At 35.5% G+C, this 27291-nt stretch overlaps 1 protein-coding gene across 2 annotated transcripts in view; it reads right to left on the bottom strand.

Moving 5' to 3' along the window:
* Positions 1-22215: 22215 nt before the first annotated feature.
* LOC129566097 (nephrin) overlaps positions 22216-27291 on the bottom strand; it is a 45026-nt gene continuing 39950 nt past the window's right edge. For both annotated transcript variants that reach the window (XM_055441659.1, XM_055441670.1), the window contains 3 exons: positions 26712-27005; positions 25289-25413; positions 22216-24565 (listed from right to left, as the gene is read on the bottom strand). In XM_055441659.1, coding sequence (XP_055297634.1) covers positions 23795-24565; positions 25289-25413; positions 26712-27005 — 1190 coding nt within the window. In that variant the 3' untranslated portion in view covers positions 22216-23794. The remainder of the gene's footprint in view (positions 24566-25288; positions 25414-26711; positions 27006-27291) is intronic.

Here is a 27291-nt window from a genome sequence, read left to right as displayed (position 1 = left end):
TTTCAAACTTTTTCTTTACAAACATAAATGGACTAAATGATTCTACAAGTTGAAATTTTTAATGGAGTTGATCATTACTTATTAACTTATGAGCCATAAGTTAAGAAAACCATATTGTTTGAAAGATCGAAGCGAATTTTCTCAGCCGACAGTATTTGACATGTAAACCAAAAAGAATTAAAACTGTCAAAAGTTCTTGTATTGATTTTTCTGCCCATACGCCAACCACAGAAAAGTAGTCTATGGCAAACCAGATACAAACTCCAATTTCACAGTGACGATACCATTCAACTGAATTTTCCATCTCCAATTGAAATATTTACTGAAATTGGTCGGAAAATGAGCGGCAAGGGGACTTTTTATTAAAATCCAAATTTTCCAAGAAAATCATCAGTATTCCGGGTATTTTGTTTGATATGTACGAACAAATGTGGACAAGAATTCGAAGAAATTTACGAACATGACTCGACATAAATAAATAAAGTGTAGCAGAAGTGGTACGTCATAATCATTACAAGACTTTTGGGAAAGTATGGCAATAGCTGTCATTTATCATCAAATTTTAAACCGGCAAAACGATTTCGTTCGGTATATGTTTATGTCTTATGTACGTATAAATCGAGGTCACCCATTTCCAGCCTGTTGAAGTTCGGCAAACAATATTCCGTTTGAGTAATTTCTCGGCTCTTTTCCTTTTCTACTCAAGAATAGAGCAAAAACTAATTTGCAATAAATTCTGGTAGAAGCATCTTCAAATGAAAAAAAGGAGCGCATCTTCTCAGCGGTGGTACATTGGTCACTGTGTGTGTGCCTACCGAGAGACGGTATGAATGTAGCTGAGAAGAAGCAGAAAATTGTTGGCATAAATAAAAGCAAATAGAACGGAAAAAGAGCTTTTTCATCGTGGGTTATAGTTAAAATGAATTATTCACGGATAATTTCATCTAATTGGAATCAAAAAACGACCGCTTAAATGCAAAATGAATTCATATGACCCTCTTTCCCATGTCCATTGTGTATCGAGGCTCTCCGTATCACAATCATTCGTGTGTATGTGTGTGTGTGTTTTTTTCGGCACATTTGTAAGTGCACGAACAAAAGTTAAGCCATAAAATGACCATTCGAACTAATAAATAACGTATACGATAAAATGCTGAACATATCATTCAGAACTAGAGGACGCGCATACGATGCGTGTGGGTGTATCGAGTGTAACGGCGCAATTTATTTTATTAGCATAGCTATACCTGGTACACGGAGTTTCCGGGAACATTTTGGATTTTGTTGCTGTTCGGATTTGGCTTTGGCATACAAAAAAGAAACAACAACAACATTCACCACTTTCCATTCAAAGTCTTGCCTGTTGTACTCGGTATCGCTTTGCTTTATTCGTAACACATGATAACTTTCAGTTGTATAGCAAGTAATAAATAGTTTAATGAATATGCGTTTTTTATGCTTCATTCCGGTGTTATAAAACTCGATGAAGAATAGCAACAAGAAAGAGAAGAGCGGAAGAGAGAGAGAGAGAGGTAACGAATAGACTCACATGTGTAAACATACAACGCACACAAATGCCAAAGTAGAAAAATCTCGAAAAAAGTTTTTCGCAAGTCGTGCGGTTAGGGGTTCATTCGGATTTGGCTCTTGTACGTTCTTTGTTCCAACATGGCATATAAAGTGATAATTTTACTGTGCAAACGGTTACTGCTATTCACAAATGTTGAATAAAGCATTCAAAGTGTATGCAGATACACGGCATTAAGTTTTTGACCGAAAACTGTGTCTGAAACACGATTAGGTGTGTATTTTGAAGTTTAGCTTAAGAATTCTTTGGCTCGACTTTTCGAACTGTTTATGCGCTTCGGATCGATGCATATTATGCATACATGCTCGCTCTTTCGCTCGCATACACATAATCGTGGAAGAAAGTCAGAGAAAATAGAAAATTGTACCAAAACTTTTGCATGCATTAAGAAATCGATGTGGTTTGCTGTGGCTTCTTCTTTTCTCTCTCTCTCTCTCTCGTGTGTATACCATTCGATGAACAGAGTACGTACTATCCAAAGTTTTTCACATGAATTTTTACCAGAAAGTGTTAGAGAGCGTTCATTGGAATCCACTTTTCACATTCACACACACGCACCCACCCATAGACTTTATCTGTTGTTGTTGTTGTTCCACCCGTTCGTTTAGTGCGCATATTTATTACAATGAAAGTGCAAAAGTAGTCAGTGAAATAAAAGCGCCTGAGGTATAAATGAATTTCGTTTTTCGGATGCGGATATTTCGGATAAACTAAAAGTTCAAGTTTTATGGGACGTGCCTCTTGCTCTCTCTCTCTCTATTACAATAGGAATATGCGAAGTATGAACGTCAGCGTTGGGGTGTTCGAATATGAAGCTAGACAAAGAAATGCTTGATCTTGTTACTTTTACATTCATTTACCAAAAGACCTGGAACATCGTGAAACTTCATCACACACCCAAGCTTGAAAACACAAAACACACGTCGAAAACTTCCGACTGCTCCGGAATATCTTGTATGTGCTTGAAAATGAAACATTTATTATGCTATGATAGATGTTCGTCGCCTGTCTGCCCAATGATACGGCTACTAGTTGGTATATTGCGCATCAGATCGTTCTTTCCAACGCAAATTGTTTGTTTTCCGTTTATTTTTGTGTAAAACGTTTCACGAATGCAAAATGGCACACAGTGATTACACCATGGAAATTCTTATGATTCTGTTACTGATACGTCCGTCATCAGTGTCCGACGAATTCATCAACATAAAATGGCTCTCATTCAAACATTCACTTGACATTTTCAATTTATGTGACACATTCGCAAAATAAACAACTTCGTTTAAATAATTTGTTCATATCCTTGTCCCTTATGAAGCAGAAAATTTTTGTCTTTTGTTTTTCAATGTATTTCTTTTCGACTTAAATCAATTAGTACGATAGGAAAGAAGACTGTGACTGAGTAGACTGATGAAACGATTTTAATACGTAGAGTCTACAGCTTTCAGTGACGAGTCACATCCTTCTTTACTATGGTAAAAATGTTTCTTTGTTTTTTTAATTAATTTTATGTTGTACAACATTTCTATGAATTTTATTTTGAATTTCAAAAGAAAATCGAGAAAAAAGCAGGAAAAAATTTGGCATAGCTGTCATCTACGTCAATTCTCGATGGCCGTCGCATTTTTTGATATCATGGCGTGATGCTAAGACAATTACGTCGAAAATCGAGTTTGCCCAACTTTAAATTTGAATGTGTCAAGTGTCGATCAAAATGGATAGCAAATTTGCATATCGTCTACTTTATCAAACGTGGATCGTGCGTCCATGTTTACTCCAACAATTATATGAATTTATCAGTGTTTTGCATGTTGTTAGGTAAACCAGCTGGCCCATTTCGTCGAGCGGAGAAAAATGCTTTTTGCTGCTGTCCACAGCATTGTGAAAAATCCCCCTTAATGAATCTCCCTTATGGAGCATTCAAGGAACCATCAATCATTGTTGGTATGAATTTTTTTTAATGTTGTTTCCATAACCGAAAAATCTATAGGACATTTAATATTGAAAGAAGAAAGAGTACCTATTTATTATTGTTATCGTTGACGTCATTCGAGTTGCATGCAGCTGTCAAGTGCGCTTGGTACTTAGGTTGGCTCGAAAGGGACTTTGAATATATTTATACTTTTTTAAATTGATTTCGCATGTTCATTTCCTGATGGCGGAGATTTTTTTTGTTATTCATAAACTCACTTTGACTGTTGGTCACTGTTAGATACGACTCCCAAATGAATTTAAAGGATTTACCACTTTTCGGTGCATAACTTAGGGAAACCCATTTTTTTTTCCATACTGCAGCATTTACAATGTCTAATCCTATTACAGCGTAAAACTATTTTTGTATGGGGTGGTTGCGATCGTTAAGCCGCATTAAAATGAATACATTTTACCATAACTTTTCACTCGGCGCTCAATTACCATTTCGCCAAGTTTTTTGGCAGTTTTTGCGTGCGCAGCACTTCCATTCAAACATAGATGGATGATGTTCGTGACGATGTATTAGCTACTCTAGCTATGGCAAAATGTTCATTCTTTTTTCTTCTTCACTCTATTATATTATGTCCTCCTCTGTCTCTCCTCCTCTGTTCTATAAAGTATGCATGCACAGCACTTGTAAACCATCCATCTTATAAATTTCGCATAAATTTCCCATTTACAATGTCAAAACAAAGCATAATGCATAAACCAGAGTGAATTTTAGCAACAACACTAGTGATGACGACGACGGCGATTGCAATGGCAGCGACAACAAAAACAAAAGAAAGCATGATTGTGACGCCATCACGATTACATACAAATACACGAATGCGAATTTTCCCATTTTGCTTATCAAAATATTTGCACAAGTTTCACTGGTTTGTATTTCGATTTGGCCAGCTAGGAATTTTCGGGTTGCAGCTTTTTGGTGGTTCCATCATTCCCGTCCGAATCACCGGCCAATACGATAAACTATGCTTTTTTAATGGACTTATTTCCATGTTGCCCATCAGCAAATTCATTGTGATTTCACAAGCACATTCAATTACATTGCATTTTGTGTTGTGTAAAAACACATCAAACTTTGCTTCCAAATAACAATAACAGCCGGACGACCGAAACTGAACAGAAGAAAAACACAATTGCCAGCCAAACGCATGAATTGAAACCAAATGGAGTCATATCAAATTCATTCCCATTTAAACTATTTCGTAGATGATATCCTGTGGATTTTTCAGCGAAGAAAAGAAACACATGACATCCGGAACTGAAATGGAAATAGACACACCATCAGCTGCTCGCAACATTTAAGTCGTAGAAACGGTAAGGTGCACACTGACAATTTTATTTTGAAATTCTTTTCAGTCAGGCCATGTGAAACAAATTATTGTTTTATGTTTTTTCTTCCTTTTTCGACGCCCGACCGACTCACGACACCATATTGAGATACAGTGCAGCTTAAAAGGTGAAATTCTGAAATTCGTGGCACATACGAATAATTCCAACGCAAGCGATAATTCATTGAATCCAACGATATTTTATTAATATTGCGTTCAACGCACGTACATTACTCATTTTTTTCTCTTTCCGTGTGCGTTCTAATTCCGTTTCTCCTTTCCCATCCACTTTATATCATATTGTCTTTTTTTTGTCTTTTTTTTTATATCGACCCATTTTGCCATGGTTTCAATGCTTTCGTTCGTATTTCCTTTTCCAATAATCCTTTTCCATCTCTCATTATCTTCAAATGTTTTTCAAGTTTTTACATCCATTTTTCCTTCTTGAATATCTTCCAAGTATTATACTTCTTAGTACACGAGTTTGTGTAACGTGATATCAATGTATAAAACCCGTGGATTATGGTGAAGTGTTTCCAAAAAATAGAACGGGCTTCGTTCTTGAAACGAAACAGAACGGATTCATTATGTTGAAACTTGTTACCGTTGCACTCAACACGTTGCGTATTTACTTTTCCGTTTGCTATTTTGTGTGCTTTTTCTTTCGATTAATTTAATTGCCGTTGCTCATTTGGCATCGCTCCAGTTTTATTGATGCCATCAGACGTAATTTGAGATCTTATAACGATTTCTTTCAATTAAATCTGCACTTCTTCGATGTCAACATTTTTATCCAATTAATATCTCTGTGGCAAAAGAAAAAATCTTCAAACGAATCCAATGAAATATCATGTTTATGCTCTGTCTTTAGTAAAGATTCTTTAGAAAATCCCAGAACTATGATCAACGCTCATTCGATACTTTTTTTGTTCATCTTCTATTTAATTCTTCCTCATTCCGTATTTCAAATATATAATGATTTTCTTTCGCTCTGTATACATTCACAGTATTGCGCAATCAGACCATGGCTCATCCTTTGTGCTGTTCGTTTGTTTAGGTTTTTTTTCTCTTCGCCCATATACACAATCAAGCGCTTGCACCACAGCAAAATCCTAATTGGATAAGTTTCGCATTGAATCTGATAGGATAAAATCGGAAAAGAAGCGAAATGAAACGGACACAAGAATAAAACTGCACCATTCGAATGTTCGTTTGTATCGGTTTTTCTTTTAACGCTATGGCTATCATTTTTTTGTTGCTTCGACAATTCCGAATTTACTTTGTGTCGTTTCGATGCGACTATTTGTTATTTCTGCATGACTTTCTGTCGCTGTGGCTTTGTTTGTATGGTCCATTTGCTGAAGCAATATTTTACGCTTTTTCTCGTTCTTCTGCTGTTCTCTCTCTCTCTCCCTCTCTATCTATCTCTATCTCTTTTCCATTCCATCGCTCTTCTTCTTTCAATTTCAATTTTTATTTATTTTTGCTTGAATGTGTGATTGCTTTTACTGTTGGATTTGGCCACAATTTTCCATCTTTCTTGGGAATTTGAGATGGTGTGTTCATATGTAATAAGTCCCGTAGCTCATTTTATATGTGTTTGTATATGTAACAAGTTCGAGCTGGTGGCCAAGAATTCCATTTATTGAAGGATTTAGCTAGCCATAGTGTATCGCCTGAAATTGAAATGGTAACGAAAAGAATAAACAAAATGAACGCGTGATAAAGTTGTCGATCGTTTATCGAAACGTCGGTTTGCGTTTAGATACTATGAGCGAGCGAGCGAGCGCATGTGTGCCTGTATGTTTGTGTTTTTCTTGAGTCGCATGTTTTCAAAAGTCCATCAATTTATGTCGATTTGAAATGAATGCGTGTACACAATCTGGCATGTGAATTCATGTAAAAAGTGTACCATCGGTTCACATCGATTTTTATTTACTTTCCATTTTACGACATTGCAATAAGGAGTCAGCTCACATTATTTTTTTTCTTTCTTGCTGTTGCTATAGGATGGTATTTTCCCTTCTTTTCCCGTTACCAGATACAGTTTCGTTTGTTTTCCCGGCCACACACTGTTTACATTGCGTATCGAATTTATTTAAATGGCAATCACTCCTCCGTTGATATTGCCGTTCTTTGAGTCTCAATACAAACCAAATGACAACAACAATTACGGATAACCGCAACCGTCGCATTACATACGTACATACAGAGAGAGAGAGAGAGAGAGAGAGAGAGAGAGAGAGAGAGAGAGAGAGGGAGAGGGAGAGAGAAGAGAGAGAGAGAGAGGGAGAGAGAGAGAGAAAAGCGATCAAGACCTTCCGAAGGAGAAAAAAAACGTAATCGAAGTTGATTTTATGATTTATTTATTACGAACATTTGTGCGTATGACTGATTGATTGAACAGATAATTGAGAATCGAAGAACATAACCAATGCGAATGTATAATGTTCCGGTTTTGTTTTCTTGTCGCTTTTCCCACAACAACAGCAAAAATATTGGATAAAATCAAAATGGCACATATCTTTTTGATATTTTCTTTTGCATTCACATAGAGAAAGAAATCCCATCGTATTATTTTTCTATTTTCCCTGAATCGTATTCGATTATCTGATAGACTTTGTGGGTACATAAATCTGAATGCTCTTCGTTATCAAACGAAATTGATATCAATGTACAATTGTACATTTTGGAAAAAGTGTTAACCAAAACTAGGTCTTTCATTACGTTTGATTGAAATGGCCAAATAATCGTGATTTACTTTCATTCAAACTGTGGATTTCAAATATTGATTCAGTCAGAAAAAGCCACAGTATCAAATCCAAGGTATTCCATCAATAAATTTGCTATTTTCATGTGCATTAGCCTGAAATTTAAATGAAGTTTTTCGGATAAAGATGATTGTATTTTTGGTTTCACTATTCTGAATTGATAATAAGCATTGATTACTGTTGACATTTCAAACCGATAACATTCCAAAAGTGTTAGAGCAAGAGCCCACCGTACAAACAACTTTTTTTCTTGTGCACTGCAGAAATTCATAAAATTAACATCTTCCCACAATACTCTAACAGAAATGTACCACTTGTTTCAATACCACAACGTGGTGGTTTTAATTCACTTAATTTGGCAATAGAACAATTTCGATTCGGGCTGCTTCTCTCATGTCATCAATATGTTACTCTGATTTTTTGCAATCAGTTGTGATTGAAGCATTTACATTTTCCATTCACAGCAGAATTCAAATTCGTCGTGATGGAAAACCGTGCAAAATAAAATTCTTTTCCATTCCACTACTCTCGCTAAAAACGTTACAATCAGGCACATTCCGTCAATAAATCACCAGTAATTTAAAGGGGAAAATGCCGCAAGTGTGAAGTTATGTGTGTATGTGTGTTTGTGTGTGTGTGTGTGAACTATGTCACGTTAAATACATTTATATGGCAAACATGCATTTATTCAGAGAATGCGGTCTGTGGCCTCGTTTTCAACTAAATCGATATATGCATTTTCCACACGTAGCTTTCATACCTACACGTAATAAATTTCTTAAAATATTTTCTGATTTTTTCATTAAAACTCCTCGTTGAATAGTATTTGGTGTGGACCAGTGCATACATTTTCCATATTTGCGCCGTTGCTGCACGTCACACTTTTGCATAGTTATTACCATAATTTGAAATGTCTCGACTGGTCATCGCCGACTTCATTTTTACGTTTTGCTCGCGTGTAACAAAATTCGATTTCAGTGCAGCTGTGACACAATGCACAATTTATATAAGAATGTTTGTGTAAAAAAAAGAGGAGAAAAAACGAGATTTTCCCGGAATTAAGCACATACATCCAGGGAAAAAAGCAGCGTGAAAAATAAATTGAAATAGAATAATTAAGAGAAAGCAGTGAACATTTAAAATGCATGCAGTGATTTCAAGTCGAAAAAGCAATTGAGGATGAGCTATTTCTATTGCACTTTTCTTTTCGGGCAGGGAAATTTGTGTTCATGTACAGTTGTGCTGGCTGTGTACTACTTTTGAATATATTAGTTAGATCGTTTGGGTAAATCCCAACCATTGAAAATCGGATGAACATTTTGCTCATTTCAAAACTATGCATTGCAACATTCAACTCGAAAATTCACACACCATTTTATGCTCTTCTCGATCCGGATTAGTCGGTGCCGTTCCATTAAGACTTGTGAAACGTTTTCGCACAACTTCGAAATGGTTGTAGTGCCGTTGTCGCTGATATGCTGCCACTGTTGCTGCCGGAGATGAATGTTGACTTACTTTCACGTAGCACCGAACATCGTGAAAAGCAATAACACTAACAATTGCATTTCATTTTCGGCCAAAAAATACGAACAGTGCATAAAAATGGCGTTGGTTCTCTTTTTTTCGCATGGAAAATAACCACAACCGCATATTCACAACATTGTATTAATTTTAAATCTGGAAATGGGTGGAAAAAAATCTTTCGCACAACCGGGCGAGTGAGCCGAAGCATTTTACTGCTTTTCGATTTACTCATTCGGTGGGAAAATGTGCAAAACGTGAGCGTCGTGCCAACAGATGCAAGTGTGGATGTGTTAGTAAATTATATATGTTCAGCAAACCAGGCAGGAAGGCAGGCAGGCCTTAACGCATATTTCAAAGTTTATTATTCGAATCAAAGGTAAAGCGAAAGAGCAAGCAATACACATACACACACGCTCTTCGCTTCGGCCAGCAAAACCATCTAAACAAAAACTGTTTACGTTTAAATTGAAATAGTTTGAGTGGTTTTTCTGTTGAATACACGATACACATCTGTGTATGTGTGGCTTCTGTTCGAGTTTTTGAATGTTGTAAAAAGCCAGAACAAGAACAAAAACTGAAATAACGAACATTATAAACGCAAGTTGAGGAGAGAAAAAAAGCCTCTTGCATACCTAGACAACAATCAGCAGTATGCATGTTAACTGGGAATTCCTTGGAAATGTAATCAGAGCATGGTAAAGTGTGTTTGTGAATTGACGGATTTTCAAAGCATGGATAAACTAACACACATGCCAGCCAAAACGTATGCCGAATAAAACAATATTTTTATTTAACAAATAAACTTAAAAACACTCGAAACTTGTGCCACGACCGAGTATGTTCTATGATTACGTGTATGTTTCTTCGTCTTTTCAATTTAACCGATTTCCCCCCCCCCCCCAAAAAAAAAATAACCAAACCGAAAAAACTCTAGTTAGTTCCTCATATGCCATGGATAAAGTTCATTTCTAGGGGAATTTAACTCTTACGAGTTCAGCATGTTTTTTGCCAGTTTGCTTGATTCGCGGGAGTTCGACGCGTTCCTTGTACGTACTGACGCGCACGGTCACAAGTTTACACAAGTTTGTTTATGGTTTTGCGCGTTTTTCAAGTTGTTATTTGACAATTAAAACGCGTTTCAAGCTAAAAATCGGTTGTTTACGTGTATAAAGATTTTTCACATCCTTTCCAAAAGTTCAAAGATTTTTATAATTATAAAATGGACAAAGGAAATATTTTTAAAGAGCTGGAGAAAGTGTTGAAGAAAAAGTTAATCCAGATATAATAAATGGAACGACTGATGTGTGCGCGTCGTCCAGCTACAAGTTTGCACACGAACTCGCGCGCGTTCGCGCATGTTGTTTTAATACGGAACTTGTCAACTGAGTGGAATCATGCAAGTTCTCTGGTGAATGTAACAATTTCGTGCGCGTTTATATCATTTTTTTACAAGTTTTCACGTAGTTAAATCCCCCTAGGTTCATTTATAGCCGTTGTCGTTGCCATCTTTGTAATTATAGAAATCAGGCAAACATTTTAAAATTCATGAGAACCATTTGCATTATGTGTTTATGTAAACAGAAGTAAAATCGATTTAAGTATCAAAACAAAAGCATCGCGACGAAATGTTCTATCAGCACACCACTGAAGCTCATTCTGCTACCATCCGCAATACAATATATAATTAATGATGAAATTTTAATTTTTCGCTATGTGTTTGTAACACAAAATTTGTGTGTGTTTCGGCATTTGCTGTGAAAATTCGTCATTTTTCCCGCATTTAAAATTAATCGCTTGTATAAAATGAGCACTTTCGCTCGGCACATCGAGCCGCCAAAGAAACGAAGGCAATAAATTTAAATCGATGATTTTATTTCATGCACAAAACAACAGCTATCCTCGCTCGAGAATAGCGAACTCATTGTTGAAACAGCCGCTGCGATGCTCTAATTTACTCTACCGTAAAAATCATGATATATCTTTAGATTCAATGGTATTATTTTATAATCCGTTAGGCTTTCGTGCAGCAAAAGCACAGACACAATACAACGGCTTGTCGAGAATGGGAGTGAGAGAGAGAGCGAGATAGCGAGAGAGAGAGGAAGAAAGCGCGGCAAATGAAAATGAGAAAAAAACAGAACACAACAAACACGAACCAATGAGATACAATGCAAACAAAAACGTTTTCAACAAAAATATTTTGTTTAAGCGGCTGTCTTATTCCCTATAATACATCATTTACATGGAAAACCATAAACCAAGTTTTCGAGCCGAGCCGAGCCAACACAACAATAACACACCAAGTACGAATGCGGCGAGAAGCGGCTTAACATCTGCGAAAAGTCTGAAATTTCATTCTTCTATCTATTACGAAATGTTGATCTGCCGCCTCCCGTCGTCCTTGTCGTTGTCGTCATTCCCACCCTGCTTCTTGCCTCCGTTCAATCTGTAACAAAATATTTATGTTGTTATAAATAACAACGACGCTCTGGATGGCATAGGCCAGAATATGGTTCGGCAAATGAAAAATAACATTGTTTTACTGCACGCGATTGAAATTTAAATCATTCTGTTGGTGATAATGTTTTGTACTAGATGCCATGTTTATTTTTCAGTGCGAAGCCTTTGATTTGATTGGAATGAAAAGTTACACAGTCTAGTATTGGACGAATAAGCGGAAAGAAATAACTCAACGCTGATGACAGTGAAAATGAAAAAAAAAATGGTGAATGGCCTGCAGAAAAAACGTTGGCATCGAATATCGACACCAATCGCGAATCCAGATTTCATCGCACGAAAAGCAAGTAAAAATAATAAATTCCAAGTTTATATTTTATATCCATGTTATAAACTTTGAAACATTCGAAATGATGAAGCAGTTCGCGCCTACACAATATCAACATCATAAAATTGCATTTTATGGGATACGAATGACGTCGCCGCTCGAAAGCAGAACCATTTGAAATCTCAGTGTGTTTTTTTGTTCGCAGATGATCTGGGAATGTTGTAAATTATATAGTAATGCACAGCCATAAATATTCTAAATTCTCTAAAACACCGAATTAGTAAGCAGCTTCAATTTCGGCGTAGGGCTTTCAATTTTACCCATTTACTACTTAAAAGAATAATGACCGATAAAGTAAATATCGCTTAATTGACTCGTCTATGTTCTATTTAACATTTGAAACGTGAAAGTCGCTCTCTCCGAATGAATGAATGATGCGATTTGAATTGCAATGCGATGGGGATGGGGATGGGGATATGATATGTCGAAGTGTTCATTGAGAAAAAAATCATGCACTCAAAGTTTCATTCAATATAAATTAATTTTACTTTCCCGTATATCAAATCAATAATAAAAGTGAAACAACGTTGGCGAGGCCAATGGAACGGTCATTACTTACATTATTTGTGTAGAAAACAGCCCGGAGATCGTGAGTTTGTGTGAGTTTAACATATGTATAAAAGCTATTTTTGGTCAGTAACAGCAACGGCAAAATGTTAATTTTTTCCACAATTTGCAAATGGAACGAAGCCTATTTTCAACTCACGTTGGTACTGATGGTCAAATGAATCATTTTAAAAATTCATTATTTTCGTTATGTCATCGCAGAACAGATCAGTTACAATGTTAATTGGAAATGGCACAAAATAAAAGTTCAATTCGTCGTTTTTACGGTGAAACAAAAGTAAGTAAGACCGTAAGCTTAATGTAGCTTTTGAGTGTGTATTGTCGTTTGGCATATTTTAATGAGTCGCTGGTATGAAAATGTAACAGAATATTCGGCCGGCCAGCCAGTCAATAAATACTTAACGCAAATATTATTTGGATCATATATCTGTAATGAAATTTCATTGTTATTTTGGTTGGTTCTGGGAAAATGTCCTTTGACATTTTTCGGGGAGCAAAATACGCTTGAAAACCATAGCCATAACGGTTCCAATGTCACCATTCGAAATGTCCGAATCATAACGAAAAAAGAAAACAAATCGTAGGAAATTGAGCAAACAATTAAAAGGTAGCACGCAGCGAAAAATATGTCATTGGTAATCATGCGGCCGAAGTAAATCAACATAAAAAAATCATATCCTGTCGGAAAAAATTCACATTCAACCGCCCTTTAAAAGCAAGTACTTTCATTCAGACTTTTTTTTTGTAAGAAAAGCAAAGGGATATTTCAACTTTTTTGACCAGAAAAAACGCCATCTAACGTTTTGCCCGTAAATTATTTTACTGTACATTTAGATGATAGAGCTTGAACAAAAGTTCGACACCATGCATAAACTTGGAAAGAGCTTGATAAACTTGATAAAATACATATATTTTATGGTCGTTGCAATACCCCTATGAAGAATAGATTCAATTTTCTTTTGCGTAAGATCTAATCTAAGCTATTGAGTCGAGAAAAAAAATGTAAATGCAATGATTTGCTAATTTGTGGAGGAAAAAAGGAATTGTAGTGAAATCGAATGGCGTATCAAAAAAGCAATGTGTCAACATGAAAACACTTTGCTTTCGGAGCTAAAATCGAGCACGTGTTCTGTAGTTAATGAACTTTTCGAAAACCCAAACAACATTTTTCAAAAATTATTGATTTTCCATGTCAATGTTACTTTGACATTCAAATTCAAAACTTTTTGAACGGTAGCCGAAAACATTCTGTATATTTTTACATCTCTTGTTTGATGACATAGCTTGTGATGTATATAAACTTTGGTCTCGCAACAAACACATCAGAAGTATTGATTTTTGATACATTAAATCAATCATTTTTTTAGACTATGAATTTTATTTTGAATGATTGGACGTTCAGAAGGATAGAAATTTCATTGAAAATGAGCTAATTTTCAATAACCTATTTCTTTTCCTAGATTTTTTTTTTAGGACAAATTTAAACTCAAATAAATGAACTTGATTAAGTAGTTTTCAATTATAAAATGATTGCATGAAATAGGCACATTTATCAAATACCAGTTTTCTGAACCATAAACCCAGGATGATAATATGTGTAATAAATTGATATGCATTGAATTAAAATCGAATTAAGTTTGAACTTGTATTGATTGTCAGATTGATGACTTAAATTGCGGGAAATTAAAATGGTTATATCAATGTGTGTCTCTCTGTGCTACAACTAACTTCATACCATTTCATACAACTGTCATTTCACACGATGTAAATATGGAACAACTGAATGTCATTTAATAAATTGGTCTTTTCTAACCTCAACCACAAAACTCTCTCTCTTAATCTTCTATACACAAAAAAAAAACAGAGTAATTTTAACAGAAGCATGTAATTAGCCACTATAATTTTATATCCGTGGTATATTCAATCATTTCCATTTCTTGTAATAACAAGCACGCAATAAGAATTTTCGACCGTTGAATTGTATCGGGAGGTACCTCTTTAAACCACTCCCATACTTTTATTATTTTACAAATTATCATATTGTGGCACGGTAAATTTTTGCTTAAAGAAGATTTACGATCAAAAGCCAATCGAAACGACGGTCGCACTCTTGCTCAGTAAACTTACATTCCAATAACGACGGTTATGTATAAAAAGCTTTACATTTTAAGCAAATATCCCATGAATATGACCCATTTGAATATACTTCATAGTTAAAATCTATAAATTTAGTAAACAAATCGATTGAAAAGTAGCAATCCGCTATTGCTTCGATTGTAACGTATTAAAATAAATGCAACAGAATTCAATAAATATAATATACAGATTCTAATAGCAAATCAAAGATGGCTTCAATATTTGGCATTTATAAAATCAGATAAATGGATTGGTTTTAAACGTATAGATGATTTAATTCGATTGTCATCTGATAAGGGTTTAAAAACGCGTTATTTTTTTCAGTGTTTCCTAAAAACGTTTTTTTATAGAGCCGTTATATAACGCCCAAAAAACGATTTTTTCGTTTTTTATCGTTATTTCTGCGGTATTTTGGACTGTAAAAAAACACTACAGAAAAATAACGTTTTTATAACACCGTTTGCAGTATTTTTCGAAACATTTGTAAACCCTTCGATCTGATCGACAGAATGAAAAATAGCTATAACTAATGGATTCACTTAAATCGTTTGATAGCCCATGTTATTTATTTCTAATTTGATTGACTGGTTTTTCTTATCTTTTTATGGTAGCCGTTCGTTCCACCATCGTTTCCAGTGAGCTTTTGTACGGCTTTTGACACCCAAAACTTAATTATATTCAATAGAACATATCAAACGCAGAATAATCGACGCATATAAATTATTAGTTAATGCACCGTGTAGCATGAAGCGTTGATGTGATCGAATGCATTCAAATTAGCCACTTTTATAAATGAAGCAAGTTATCGCGCTGTGTTCGAGTCGAACAGTTCGACATGACTGAGGTAGTACATAAAGTCAATATCTTCATACATTATGCTTCTATGAATTTTTGAGTAGCACCCTACCAAATCTGTATCAAACATTAATGCACCCGTCAATACATCAAGTGGTTTTGGCGTACATGCTCACGGCACAGTGCACACACACACACACACATAGTCAGCGAGCCGTACATTACTTTGTATCGTTATTTAGGTCGGTTTGCTTTGAATTAATGTGTTTTCGATTCGACATACGCACGCACTTAATTTACTGCCATCACAATGGATATGTGGTGAAACGCAAAACTGCATGCGACCCGGGTGAATTGGAGAGCATGCCATAATTGCTATTAGAGAGTTGATCAAGTTGTATGTTTTCACGTGCAACTTGTGATTTTCTCTGGGTAGATTTTTGCTACTACCACTACTATGGTCGACATCGTTTTGATATCCTTCGTTCGTCCATTTCGAGTTGATGCAATTGCAAACTTAATTATCGCATGGCCAACGAAATCTCTATGGACGGCAAAGCACTCAATCAATGCCATGAGGCATACAACAATTTTTTCTTCAAAACAATCAACGAATGCACTTCCTCGTCACACTAAGCAATTTAACAGTTTGTTTTTTCATTGCGAATGCATTCAAATTTGTGTACGATTCCAAAGGTTGCATGTGCTTATCAGCCGATTTAAAATCGATTTAACTTTAATTCAAACCACTACTGCAATTTATTTCATGGATTATGAAAGATTATTATTCCTGGATTAAAATTTGAACCTTTGCAGTGAATCCAATGCTTTTTCAATCGTTTCTTTTGCCATAGATTATGCGCAGTTCTGAAGAACTGATGGAAAGAAGGAGAAGAATACACGAAGTTTGACGATTAAAATAATGTGAATTTGAAGAGGACAGTAAAAGAATTAACAGACACGATAACAAATGAGAGCACAACTCCAAAGCCGGGGCTTCCAGTTTTACCATCTGTAAAACGCTTTACATGTTTAAATGCTGAGCGGAGAAAAAAAAACAAAAGCTTTTCTCTCCACCGGATTCATTATCGTAGCCACAACTCGAACTCAAGCACCAATATATTTCGAGCAGTTTTTTCTTCCAAAGAAACTTATCAGTCAATGCAAAATCTACTTAAAGCGGAAAGAAGAAAAAAAGACGATTCCGGAGTGTGCTTTTTTCATGTGTTAACCCATGCATAAAATATGCTCCGAATTTTTTCACTTTTCTTTTCCGTTTGTTTCGACATTTTAATTATTCATGAGACACACAAAAATCGCCTTTGCATTTTACTTTCGGGAAGGAGTTCAGAGGTAAACGGATTTTTTTCATTCTGGCACTGTTTGTTTCAGCCTCTATGATGTGATTTGAATATGAAATGACAAACGTCTTCTTTACAAGGACACTAAGTGCATTGTTTTCTGTGGGGTATAGTGGACCCACTTTCATTATAAAAATTGGTTTATGGTCCATTTTAATGGAAAATATATTTAAAAGAAATATAATTGTCTGTTTTCTCATTTCTAGGTTTCAAGAAGCAGAGCAAGCAGAGTGCACACTTTATTATATATAAAGTGTATATGTAGAAAGGTATTGGAAACAGTCGGTACAACACGCAAATGTGTTGAGTTTATGTTTGGTTGAATAAATAAGTCAAAAGCAAAATAAGTGCGGTTCTGTCATTCGAGCGCCATCCTTCTCGTTGCCAACCGAGCGTAAGACGATGTGTTGCCTGTGTGTTGCAGTGATTATTCGTTTCACCTTTAAACCAAATCCTAATTCCAAAGTGGTTTCAATGACCATTGTGTTCGAATGGTGAGAATTTCTCGTGAGTATTGTTTCGAGGTGTTAGTAGCGGTGGCAAGTGACTGTGGAGGTTGTTGTGATTGATTCATATTATTCAGTTCTGAGAAGGCTAGTTGTTGAATCAAAATTTTTAAGGGCGTGTATCACATTAAACAAGTGGCATTTTAACTACTCTTTGCATAGTTGGGACCGGTTCAAGAAGTTCATATGATTTTGTCTGTTATTACCTTAGCACACCGAAAGCAGTAATTCGATCGGGATGTGGTAATCATTTGAGCCGGTTTGATTCAGTGGTTGAATTTCTTATGTGTTTGTTGTCATGTTCGATTTGTTGGTGGCATCGAAAAATGTTTTATACCATGTCATTGATTCAGTGTTGAATGGTTGTTGTGTTTGTTTTCGGTAAACCGAACCTGATTCATTGCCAAAAAAGAAACAAGAAAACGAGCGAATAATATTACGTCGATAAACATAGCGAATGGTAACGAAGCAAAAAAAAAAATAACTGATGATGAAAATAAAATGCAGAATATGGAAATTTATTGTATGTCTGGTTAAAAATGTATATGATTATTAAAAAATGAAGAGGGCCACAATCGAAAGACATGGTATCCATGAGCGAACCTTGTCTTGTGCAATAAATGAATGAGAAAATTCGACGATATCAGCGACTGGGAACGAAGAGCGCCCCCAGAGAAGATATAACAATCATAATCATGCCAGAAAAAGTGGAAGAGAGAGGAGTAGAGGTGCACGTAATAAACGATATGAATCGCAGACAAAAAGTGAACCAACGAGAAAAAAAAGATGGTAAGCGAAAAATGAGAGTATCAAATATTTATCAAATCAATGGATCCTCTGTTAACGCAGCAGACGAACAAGCCGAGTAGGAGAAAATATTTTCCCTTGAATGGTTGCGTTGTTCACACAACGTTTTCAGTGATGCATGTGAGTTTGTCTGTGTTTGCTCAGTTTCTGCTTTTTTCTTACATATATAAAGTCGCTGCTACTAACAAAATTCAATATGATACATATTCGCTTTTTGTTTACTTTTTTCCCCCATATTTTGCTTGATTTCGCACGAAATCATTCGTCGAATTTTTTTTTTCTTCATAAGCATACTTGCATACTTCTTACGAGTTTCAAATATCAGGGTGCATGCACTGACTTATATTCAGTTGAGATGATTCAATTTTTACCATGTGCATATTTCGAATATCTCTGGTTGCGCGTCGCATGCTTTTGATCTCATCATCAAATTCATTTGGACCATCCAACTTGGTTTTCGATTACAGTATCACTCGCATTTTTTCTGTTTCTTGCAAATGCAAACTTTCTTTTTTCCCCATGTTTGTTCTTTTTTTCTCCATTCCACTCACCATAATTGAATCATGCGGTTGACATCATTACAATTTCATACACAATTTTCAGATCTTGTTTATTCATCTCTTGTTTGTACTTGTCGTACATCGTGTTTGCGGATCGTTTGTCTCGATTTTCAAATTCCATTCCGTTTAATTCACTTTTGCTGGGGTAACGAGTCAAATTATCTTTATGTACATGATTATGCGGCCCATTCAAGTCATCAACCCGCACGAACAGCTGAACAATCTACGAAATGATGCATATGAACACCGTTATTACAAGTATTTTTGATTCCATTAAGCTCAAATTTGACATTTTGTCTGCATATTTTGCTTCTAAATAAATTAGAATTATTACTGCCAGCAATTTGTTATCTTTTTAATGAATGATTTTACCGTAATGACATTCTGTCTCGGCTTTCTACATAATCATTGAAGTTGTTTTTGAATAATTACTTTGGTAATCAACTTTTTTTGCGATTGAATTACCACTTTTGCCATTTAACATAATAGTTTTTTCGATTGAACCAATAGTTTCGATGTTATATTTCGCATTGAGCACAAAGCAAAAAGCAACCACAACAAGGAATGAATATTGATTACGCAGAAGAATTTGGATTTGCCTTTATTGAAGCCAAATGGAATTCTTGTTTTAATCAAATTATTTCAACCCACCGTCGTTATCGGCACTTATACACAAGCGGATTTAATGGATTGGAAACTAAATATATAGAATATTTATGTACGCTTGTGCTCATCAATATAATTTCATAACAATGGTCAATGGACCGAATTCCCTATCTTTTGTTCAGCGAATATTCATCGACTTCAAATTGAATTGGTTCGGTGTTGAAATTGTCTCGTCATATTGTAGCCACCTCCCTTACCGAGAATTACGAGACCAATCAAGCGAATTAATACCGGCGCTTCAAATAATTCAAAACATATCTTTTTGTGCATTTATGATATCCTCTCTGAAATATCAAAGCACTGCACGCTATCAGTTTTCTAAGCTATTTTACTCGCCGCTGCATTTGACATGCATCTTGACAAGCGAAACCATTTTAAAGTTTCAAACAATTTCTTTGACCGTAGTTTGATTATGCACAATTGATGCAGCACAATAAAGTAGGTCTTTTAAACATCACATCTCTTGAATTGTGTTTCCGACGGGAAACGTTAAAACTATTTGAAATGCATACAGAGATTGCAGTTCTGGTCTTCATACTTGTGAACAACGTTTTATTCCTACTTATCAAAATTTCAATTAACAGAAGCATTGCATAGACAACAAAGCGATTTCAAAAAAAAAATGAATCTCTTTTGTAAAGAAGAACCTTACACATGATTTCCTAACTTGTCAGATACAGCGATAAAAATGCACGAGTTCCCAGAATTCCCGGAATTCACGTCCGTATGCGAACGGTGCAGTGTGACTGCTTCTTCTTCTTAACTAACACATCTATACATGTAAGTCGCCATATTGGTTATAATGTTCACAAATGGCACTCAATACACTGTATACATTTTCAATATGGTCGTGCCCATTGTGTACGACAGTGTGAAGAAGAAGAAGCAGTATTATAAGAAACTGTGTATGGGTTTACATAGGGATGGTAATTCATCAATGGATATTCTAAAATGAAGTGCGTCCAAAATTATAAATATCGCCTCAGGCATGGGGTTCAAGAGTTCTACAAATTTGCGCCCCAAAACATTCAACACTAAAAAGCACCTTCAAATAGCTCAAAATGGTAGTAACACATTTTCTTTCATATTTTTTTTAAAAAGCTTAACTAGTGAACTGACACAAACGACTTCTACAACAACTAGCTGTACAGCCAAAAAGTCGACGGCAATGTACAATGTAATGGCTTTGTTATTTCATAGTCAAAAATGAAATAACACCGGAAGAAAAAAGAAACTTGATTGCATTTACAGAATGTACCCGTGTGCAAATAAAGTGACTGACAGTCATTCAGTTGTATGTAGCTGCAAATAACTAAAATTGGCTAAGTTGATTGAATTCAAGAATGTTGTATAGAAACAATCACTTTTAGTTATTCTTTCAGCCAGCCGTCTAATTTCGGACTTTTTGGCTACTAGATGACTATAACTGAAGTTGACTACAGTCGAATGTTTTGTTCGAGATAATCACTTTTAGTTACTGATAGTCAGCCAAAAAGTCCGAAATTAGACGGCTGGCTAGTCAGTCACAAATTTTTCACACGGGTAGGCAATAAACTTTTGAATCTCAAAAGTATGTAATTAAAACTTTCCGTGAAATGATCGATGAAGAGCAGGGATGAAATAGTAAACGAAAAACTTATTTGATCAAAGTAAAACATAAATTCGATTAAGAAAATGAACTAAAAGTACTAACATTCAATTTATCTTTTAAAAAAAAACGGAAGAGATTTTCAATTTCATTTTGGCTTCCAGAAAGTGTATTCGGTTTCCTTTAATCCCGAGTTGGCCTATTTTAGTATATTACTGTAGTAAGATGTCGGGAAATATCGAAAGTACCGCTTGATTGCATCAAAATCAATGCAAATGACAAATCGGATGGAAGAAAAAAAGTTTATATTTCAACTTTTATTGAATTAAGCAACAGCCCGAAGTCGATTTTTACTTTGAATTTTTTGTTTTGTCCATCGATTCAGGTCATTCGATCAGAAAAAAATTGGCGCTGAAGAAAGTGCAAGACTTTTTGTCCAAATCAATCAATGCAAATTAAGGGTGCAGAGAAAAAATAGCACAGATGAACATTAAGACAAAAGAAACGCAAGGACAAGAATTTAATTAAAGCCATCCAATATGACAGAGACGAGCGCATGGGGAAAAACGCGCCGAAAAGAAAAAGCAAAGGATAAAATTTATTGGAATGCGCGCTGCAAACTTGAAAAGCGTGTTTCCAACAAACTCGTTGAACTGGAAGAGAATAACGACCGATGGCACTAATAATTCACCTGAGCATTAACGCAGCCATGGTTTTTTTTCGTATATTTTTTCTTTTTTTTCAGCAATAAAACATTTTATTAAAAACTTCAATTGAACAGCGATTTTCTCTCATTTTATTGCTCATGCTGTAGTGTTTTCTTGTTGTAAACCAAACTCACCGTTGAAAATGAAACGTAATAGTTACAGCTTGCGCGTGAACCTTTGAATTTTCCTTAATTTGAATATATATTGAAACTCTTACCTGTTATTCGATGGTTTAAATTTAAACACACGAATTTTATTAGACATGAGAACCTACCTATAAATACGAATCACTCTATTTTTGATAGATAAATTGATATGACCTGAGTATACTTGGCGCTATATTTCATTACATGTATAACAGTTTCAATGATAACATTTCATTCTTCTTTTTTAGACCATCAAATTACCATACAAAAAAAGCTCTCACCCACCCTGAAAAGTGTTTAAATGAACCAGTGGAGGAACAAAAAACCGCTTCTGTTTATCTTTTGAATTAAAATTTATTTCAAGATTTTCTGTGTTGTTTATTCGGCTTTTTATACATTCAATAGTAAAATTGATTTATTTGTTGTTGTTTTTTTTAAATTTTGATTAACAAAAATAATAACGACAATAATAATCAAATTTGTATGTATATATATATCGTCCGAGAGACTGCATGCAGTTCATTCCATTTCAAATGGTATTTTGCTGTTCGTTCATTTCTTCACATAAATTTACAATTTGGTACGCTTATTGATTGAATATTGAAAGTTTTCATCATTCCGTGTGTTGTCGGTGTGTGATTCAATGTATTCTTTTTTTTGTCTCTGTTTACTGTTTTCACTTACATAGCTAACATTATTCTGTTAATGTTTAATTGCATTTATATGTACAGATGCGTTACACATGTCTACTAGTTGATTTATGTTGTTGTTGTTTTGGACAGAGAGAGTAGGAAAATTTTTCATAAATTGACTAACTAATGTGATGAATTGATGTCTGTTGCAGTTGGTTTTCGTTATTTCATTGCAATTTGTTCGATTGAAATTGATCGACATTGCATTGATGATAAGTAATAAATCGGTGCAGTAAAGACTCAAAAAGTCTATAATGTTATTTGACTACATTATATTCGCTAAAATCTGACTGATGATAAACACCAGAATAATATATGGAATTTAATTAAAAAAAATCCATTGATAGTCTTCGATTAGAAAATAGAAAATATCCTCTTGCATTAGAAAAAATACCCTACACAATTGCGACACAATCAAATCAATTGCTCATTTGACATGAATTAAAAATGGATACGCTTTTCATTTGAAATTTAACAAAATCGCTTCATTCGATTCAAAGCCACAAAATGTATTCAACAATAAAACCGAATCAAAACTATACTCTCATCACCGTCGTATACAGTTAGCGCAAACATAAATTATTCATCGATTTTTCAGTCCAGTTTTTTTCTTTTCATTACCGTTGTTAAACTAGTTTTTTTTTCTCCTTCCCAAACTATTTAAATCATTGTATCAATTCCATTGTTTACCAAAACCGTTACATTCGTACAACGTCTAAAATGATTTTATCATTTCTCACTCTTTTAGTTCGCATGAGCTTTGTTCATTATTTTGTCACAAAAAATGTGTATGTTGGATTAAAATGCTGGATGATGGAAAATATTAGAGTTACATTTCACTTGTTTTTGTTTTACATTAACTATTTGGTGTGAGTCTGTGTTTGTGTGTGTGTATTTTTCCATTTAAAATGTAATAAAATTGAGTGTTCTTGTTTCCACATCATCTAATTTCTTCTATGATCCATTTTGTGAGTATGTTATTTTAGTAAGAACATTGAATATCGATAGAGTAAATTGATTGTGTGGAAATTTAAATTTCCACCTAAATTTTTATGGTATCGAAAAATTGCAATGTGTTTCTCTTTGTGTAAGTGTGTGTATGAGTGATACAATTTACTTGCGTTTTTTTCCATCTTCTTAAATTATTTCTAATGATGTGATTTTCGGTGTGTGTATGTGTGAATGAATTTTTGCGTAAAATCTCTAAAAAAAGAAAACACAAACCATTTAGACACAACTTTCTTGTTGCGAACAGAGCAATGGTGTTCGAATGGTGACAATTTCTCGTGAGTATTGTTTCGAGGTGTTAGTAGCGGTGGCAAGTGACTGTGGAGGTTGTTGTGATTGCGTCGGATTTCCCGAATAGTAAACGGTCGACGATGATGATGGCGATTGTATTGATTGATTGGAAAATGTTAATGTATTACTATTGCTAAGTGTACCATTACTGCCACTATTATTTAATGCGGCACCGCTGCCACTTCCCACACTATTGTTGCTATTCCGCATATTGTAACTACTATCGCTTCCGTATTGTAATTGCGGATGAGGTTGAGCTTGTTGCTGGTAATATTGATTACTCTGATGGGTTGCTGTTGCATTTTGATGATGTAATTGATAAGCATTTGACGCTGATGCACTGTTTGTCATCGATGATGATGCCGCTGTCGCTGTCGCTGCCGCCATCGATGAGTTTGATTTGTGTTGCAACGTCTTGAAATGATCGATTTGAGCATATACCGTGGGTTCCTTAAAGTAATCGTATGCCGGTGGCTTATTTGGCAATGTATTTTTTGTGTCTGTATACTTAATTTCATAATTCCCTGTTGCTGGCACTGCTGCTGTTGATGTCGCCATCGCCATCGTCGTCGTCGTTGATATTTGCTTATTACTCAATGATATGCCACTGCCAGTCGCACAGTTTCGCGATATAGCCAACTCAGCATAATGTAATTCATCTGCACTCGATTGATTCGCTTGAGAATGCGAAGGAGCTGGCTGCTTAAACGAAGAAAATGGTGTAAAATTTTAATGAAATAACTCACGGAATTGTGTTCCACATTTAAGCTTGAAAATAAATAAAAACAAAAAATTTCCGAAGAAAATGTAAAATGTTTACTTAATTCATGTAATTCAAATTTGATCTTAACAAGAGTTCTTTACACACACACACACGCGCGCGCGCGCGCTCTCCTTTCGTGGCAAATATGTATTGAAAGAAAAAAACACGTAAACTAGTTTAACTGTGGCATAGTTACAGTGGCTTATCGCCTGAAACCAGCCGTTTGTCCATTTATTTACCGTCGTCAGCACACATGGGTTTACCGTCTAAAAAGTCTCGTCAATTTTGGTACATGTATGCACTCATTGCTCGGCTACTTTCTCTCTTGGTAACTATATCTCTATCACTATGCGGCGAACCTTTTACCGATTCTTATCACCTTCTTTTTTTTATTTGCTCTCACTCCATCCATTCCTATCCGCAATCTATCGCGTGAACGTTCTGAAAACAAGTAGTAAAACGTGCATACACAAAACAACGCTCGGAAGTACGTGTGTTTATACTGGCTGTTTAACGTGTTCCGTTCACCCGTGTCGATCAAGTCAGTGGAAGAAGAGCGTGTGTGTGTGCGCGCGGGCGCGACCGTGCGCTCAATCCAACGATTGTGAAACGATTTTAAATATTAAAATTATAATGCAACTCGCGAAATGTGTACTTACCGTTTTATAGTACATTTGAGAGCTGTTAACGTTATTCCGTCCCAGAATTTCCGGCACATTGTTGTGTAAATTATTGTGCATTGCAGCTGGAGTCTGTGCGGCTGATTTTAATTTACAGTCAAGATCTGTATGCGAAGAGTGGAAACAAGAGACTAACGATAAAGTATAAACTGTGCTTTTGCTTCATTTCAGCATTAAAATAACGAATATGATTTTATTTGATGGCCAGTTGGTGGATGGGGAGCGGAGAGGGAGTTATGTTTCGAAAATTGCAACGGATATGGGTGTTTGACGATGGTGCAAATGCTGTGGGCCATTCGAGCGCTATTTTAAAATGAAATATGATCACTATTGGAATATGCGCCAGATATTCCCCTTCCCCAGCACCCTCGCCGAATGTGCCTTTGGCGCACATGTTGGATTGGCATAATCACATTTCAACAATCTGTGAATCGATGCACATTCACAGACGAAGGAAACGGCTTATTAATGCTATTTATTGGACTGATAATACCATGGATATGAATACTAAATTTCAAACCATTTTTTCCGTTCCTTTCTCGTTCGCGTGTGCATAAAAGTAAGGCAATAATCTGGCATTAGACTGGATTTGCACATATTCACCATTGAACGAAGATTGTCGAGTTGGTTGAATTTCGATGTGGAATTAGTTGCAAACCAAATGATAAAAATGGTCTTTCACTTGTGCACTGTGCTACAAATAACGCAAGGAAATGCTTTATAATGAGTGTAATTAACCCCATCACAATCATAAATGAAGGGTTTTACTTGGAACTTTGGTTTGAAATCATTTAATGCGATCGAATGTTGCAAGTGTCACATTCTGTGTGGATAGGAACGGGCGCAAATGTTCAATTCCGGTACGTGTTCAACGAGAGAAATCAATTAAATCCAGAGAAACCGAAAAACACATCCCAAGTAAATTATTTCGATGGCGAGAACAATCGACCCAATAAAAATCATTACGATTTATTTCATGAGCAATTGTCGCATCGAACACGTTCCACACTTGAACACGACACTAAATCGGTACAAAGCTAATGTCTGTTCGTCGAATTGTTTCAAGGCAAAAAGGAAACGAATGGTACAAAACATCTTCATGAGCGAAATTTTGCCCGCGTCGTCTTTTTACTACACGAATACCAAACATAAGTTCGTAGCATTTTTATCCGATGCTTATCTTCAATCTTTTGACTCAAACTCATTTTAACGTGAAGCTCAAATGAGATTCACCCAGCCCAAAATTGCACATAGGCCAAAAATTAAAGTCGAACGACAAACACCCGAAATTATTTAGACAAAAATCAAATTCGTGTATATACACATATACACATTTAAGCTGTTGTTGTTGGTAGAAAAAGGTTAAAAGAGATACGTGTGAATTAGCAGAAAGAATCCTTACCTTCATTATACGGAACGACATCTGGATTTTTATCATCGTAAATATCGTCTAAGTCACCAACACCGAGCGGTAATGAAATTTTATCTTTAATTGCTAAATTTCCCGGACGTGTTGAAAACGGTTTATCGAATTGTGAATCGTTCGGTTGATGAAGTCGACGTCGGCGCAACTGTTCGGATGTGCGGAGCTTTAGCGCGAGTGCTGTACCAAATGCAATGCACACAAGTGCCGTTAATACACCGATAAATATGCCAATCGATAGAACGGGCGTTAGTTCAAATTGAGCGTTGGGGCCTACAAATGCGATTGATGATTCCGTAGATATGGTCACGAACAATGAAACGTCGTTAGTGTTTCGCATAGCAATGTCGAGAAGAAAAAGAAAAAGAAAGAGAAAATAAACGAAAGGCAGCGAGAGGGGGGGGGGGGGGCGAATGGCATAAACAGAGAACAAGATTAATAAATCAATGGATGGAAAAGAGCTTATTTTCTATTCTAGAGGAAAAAGATGAATAAATCTTGTTGTCGCATGACGCTTGGGTATAGTGTAACACTGAATAAACGAATTAAATTCGGAATT

The sequence above is a fragment of the Sitodiplosis mosellana genome, unplaced genomic scaffold (assembly GCF_009176505.1).
Source record: "Sitodiplosis mosellana isolate CC-2019 unplaced genomic scaffold, AAFC_SMos_1.0 Smas_scaffold_1, whole genome shotgun sequence".
Lineage (NCBI taxonomy): Eukaryota > Metazoa > Arthropoda > Insecta > Diptera > Cecidomyiidae > Sitodiplosis > Sitodiplosis mosellana.
Note: the sequence above shows the minus strand (reverse complement) of the source record. Positions and strands in the feature narration are given on the sequence as shown.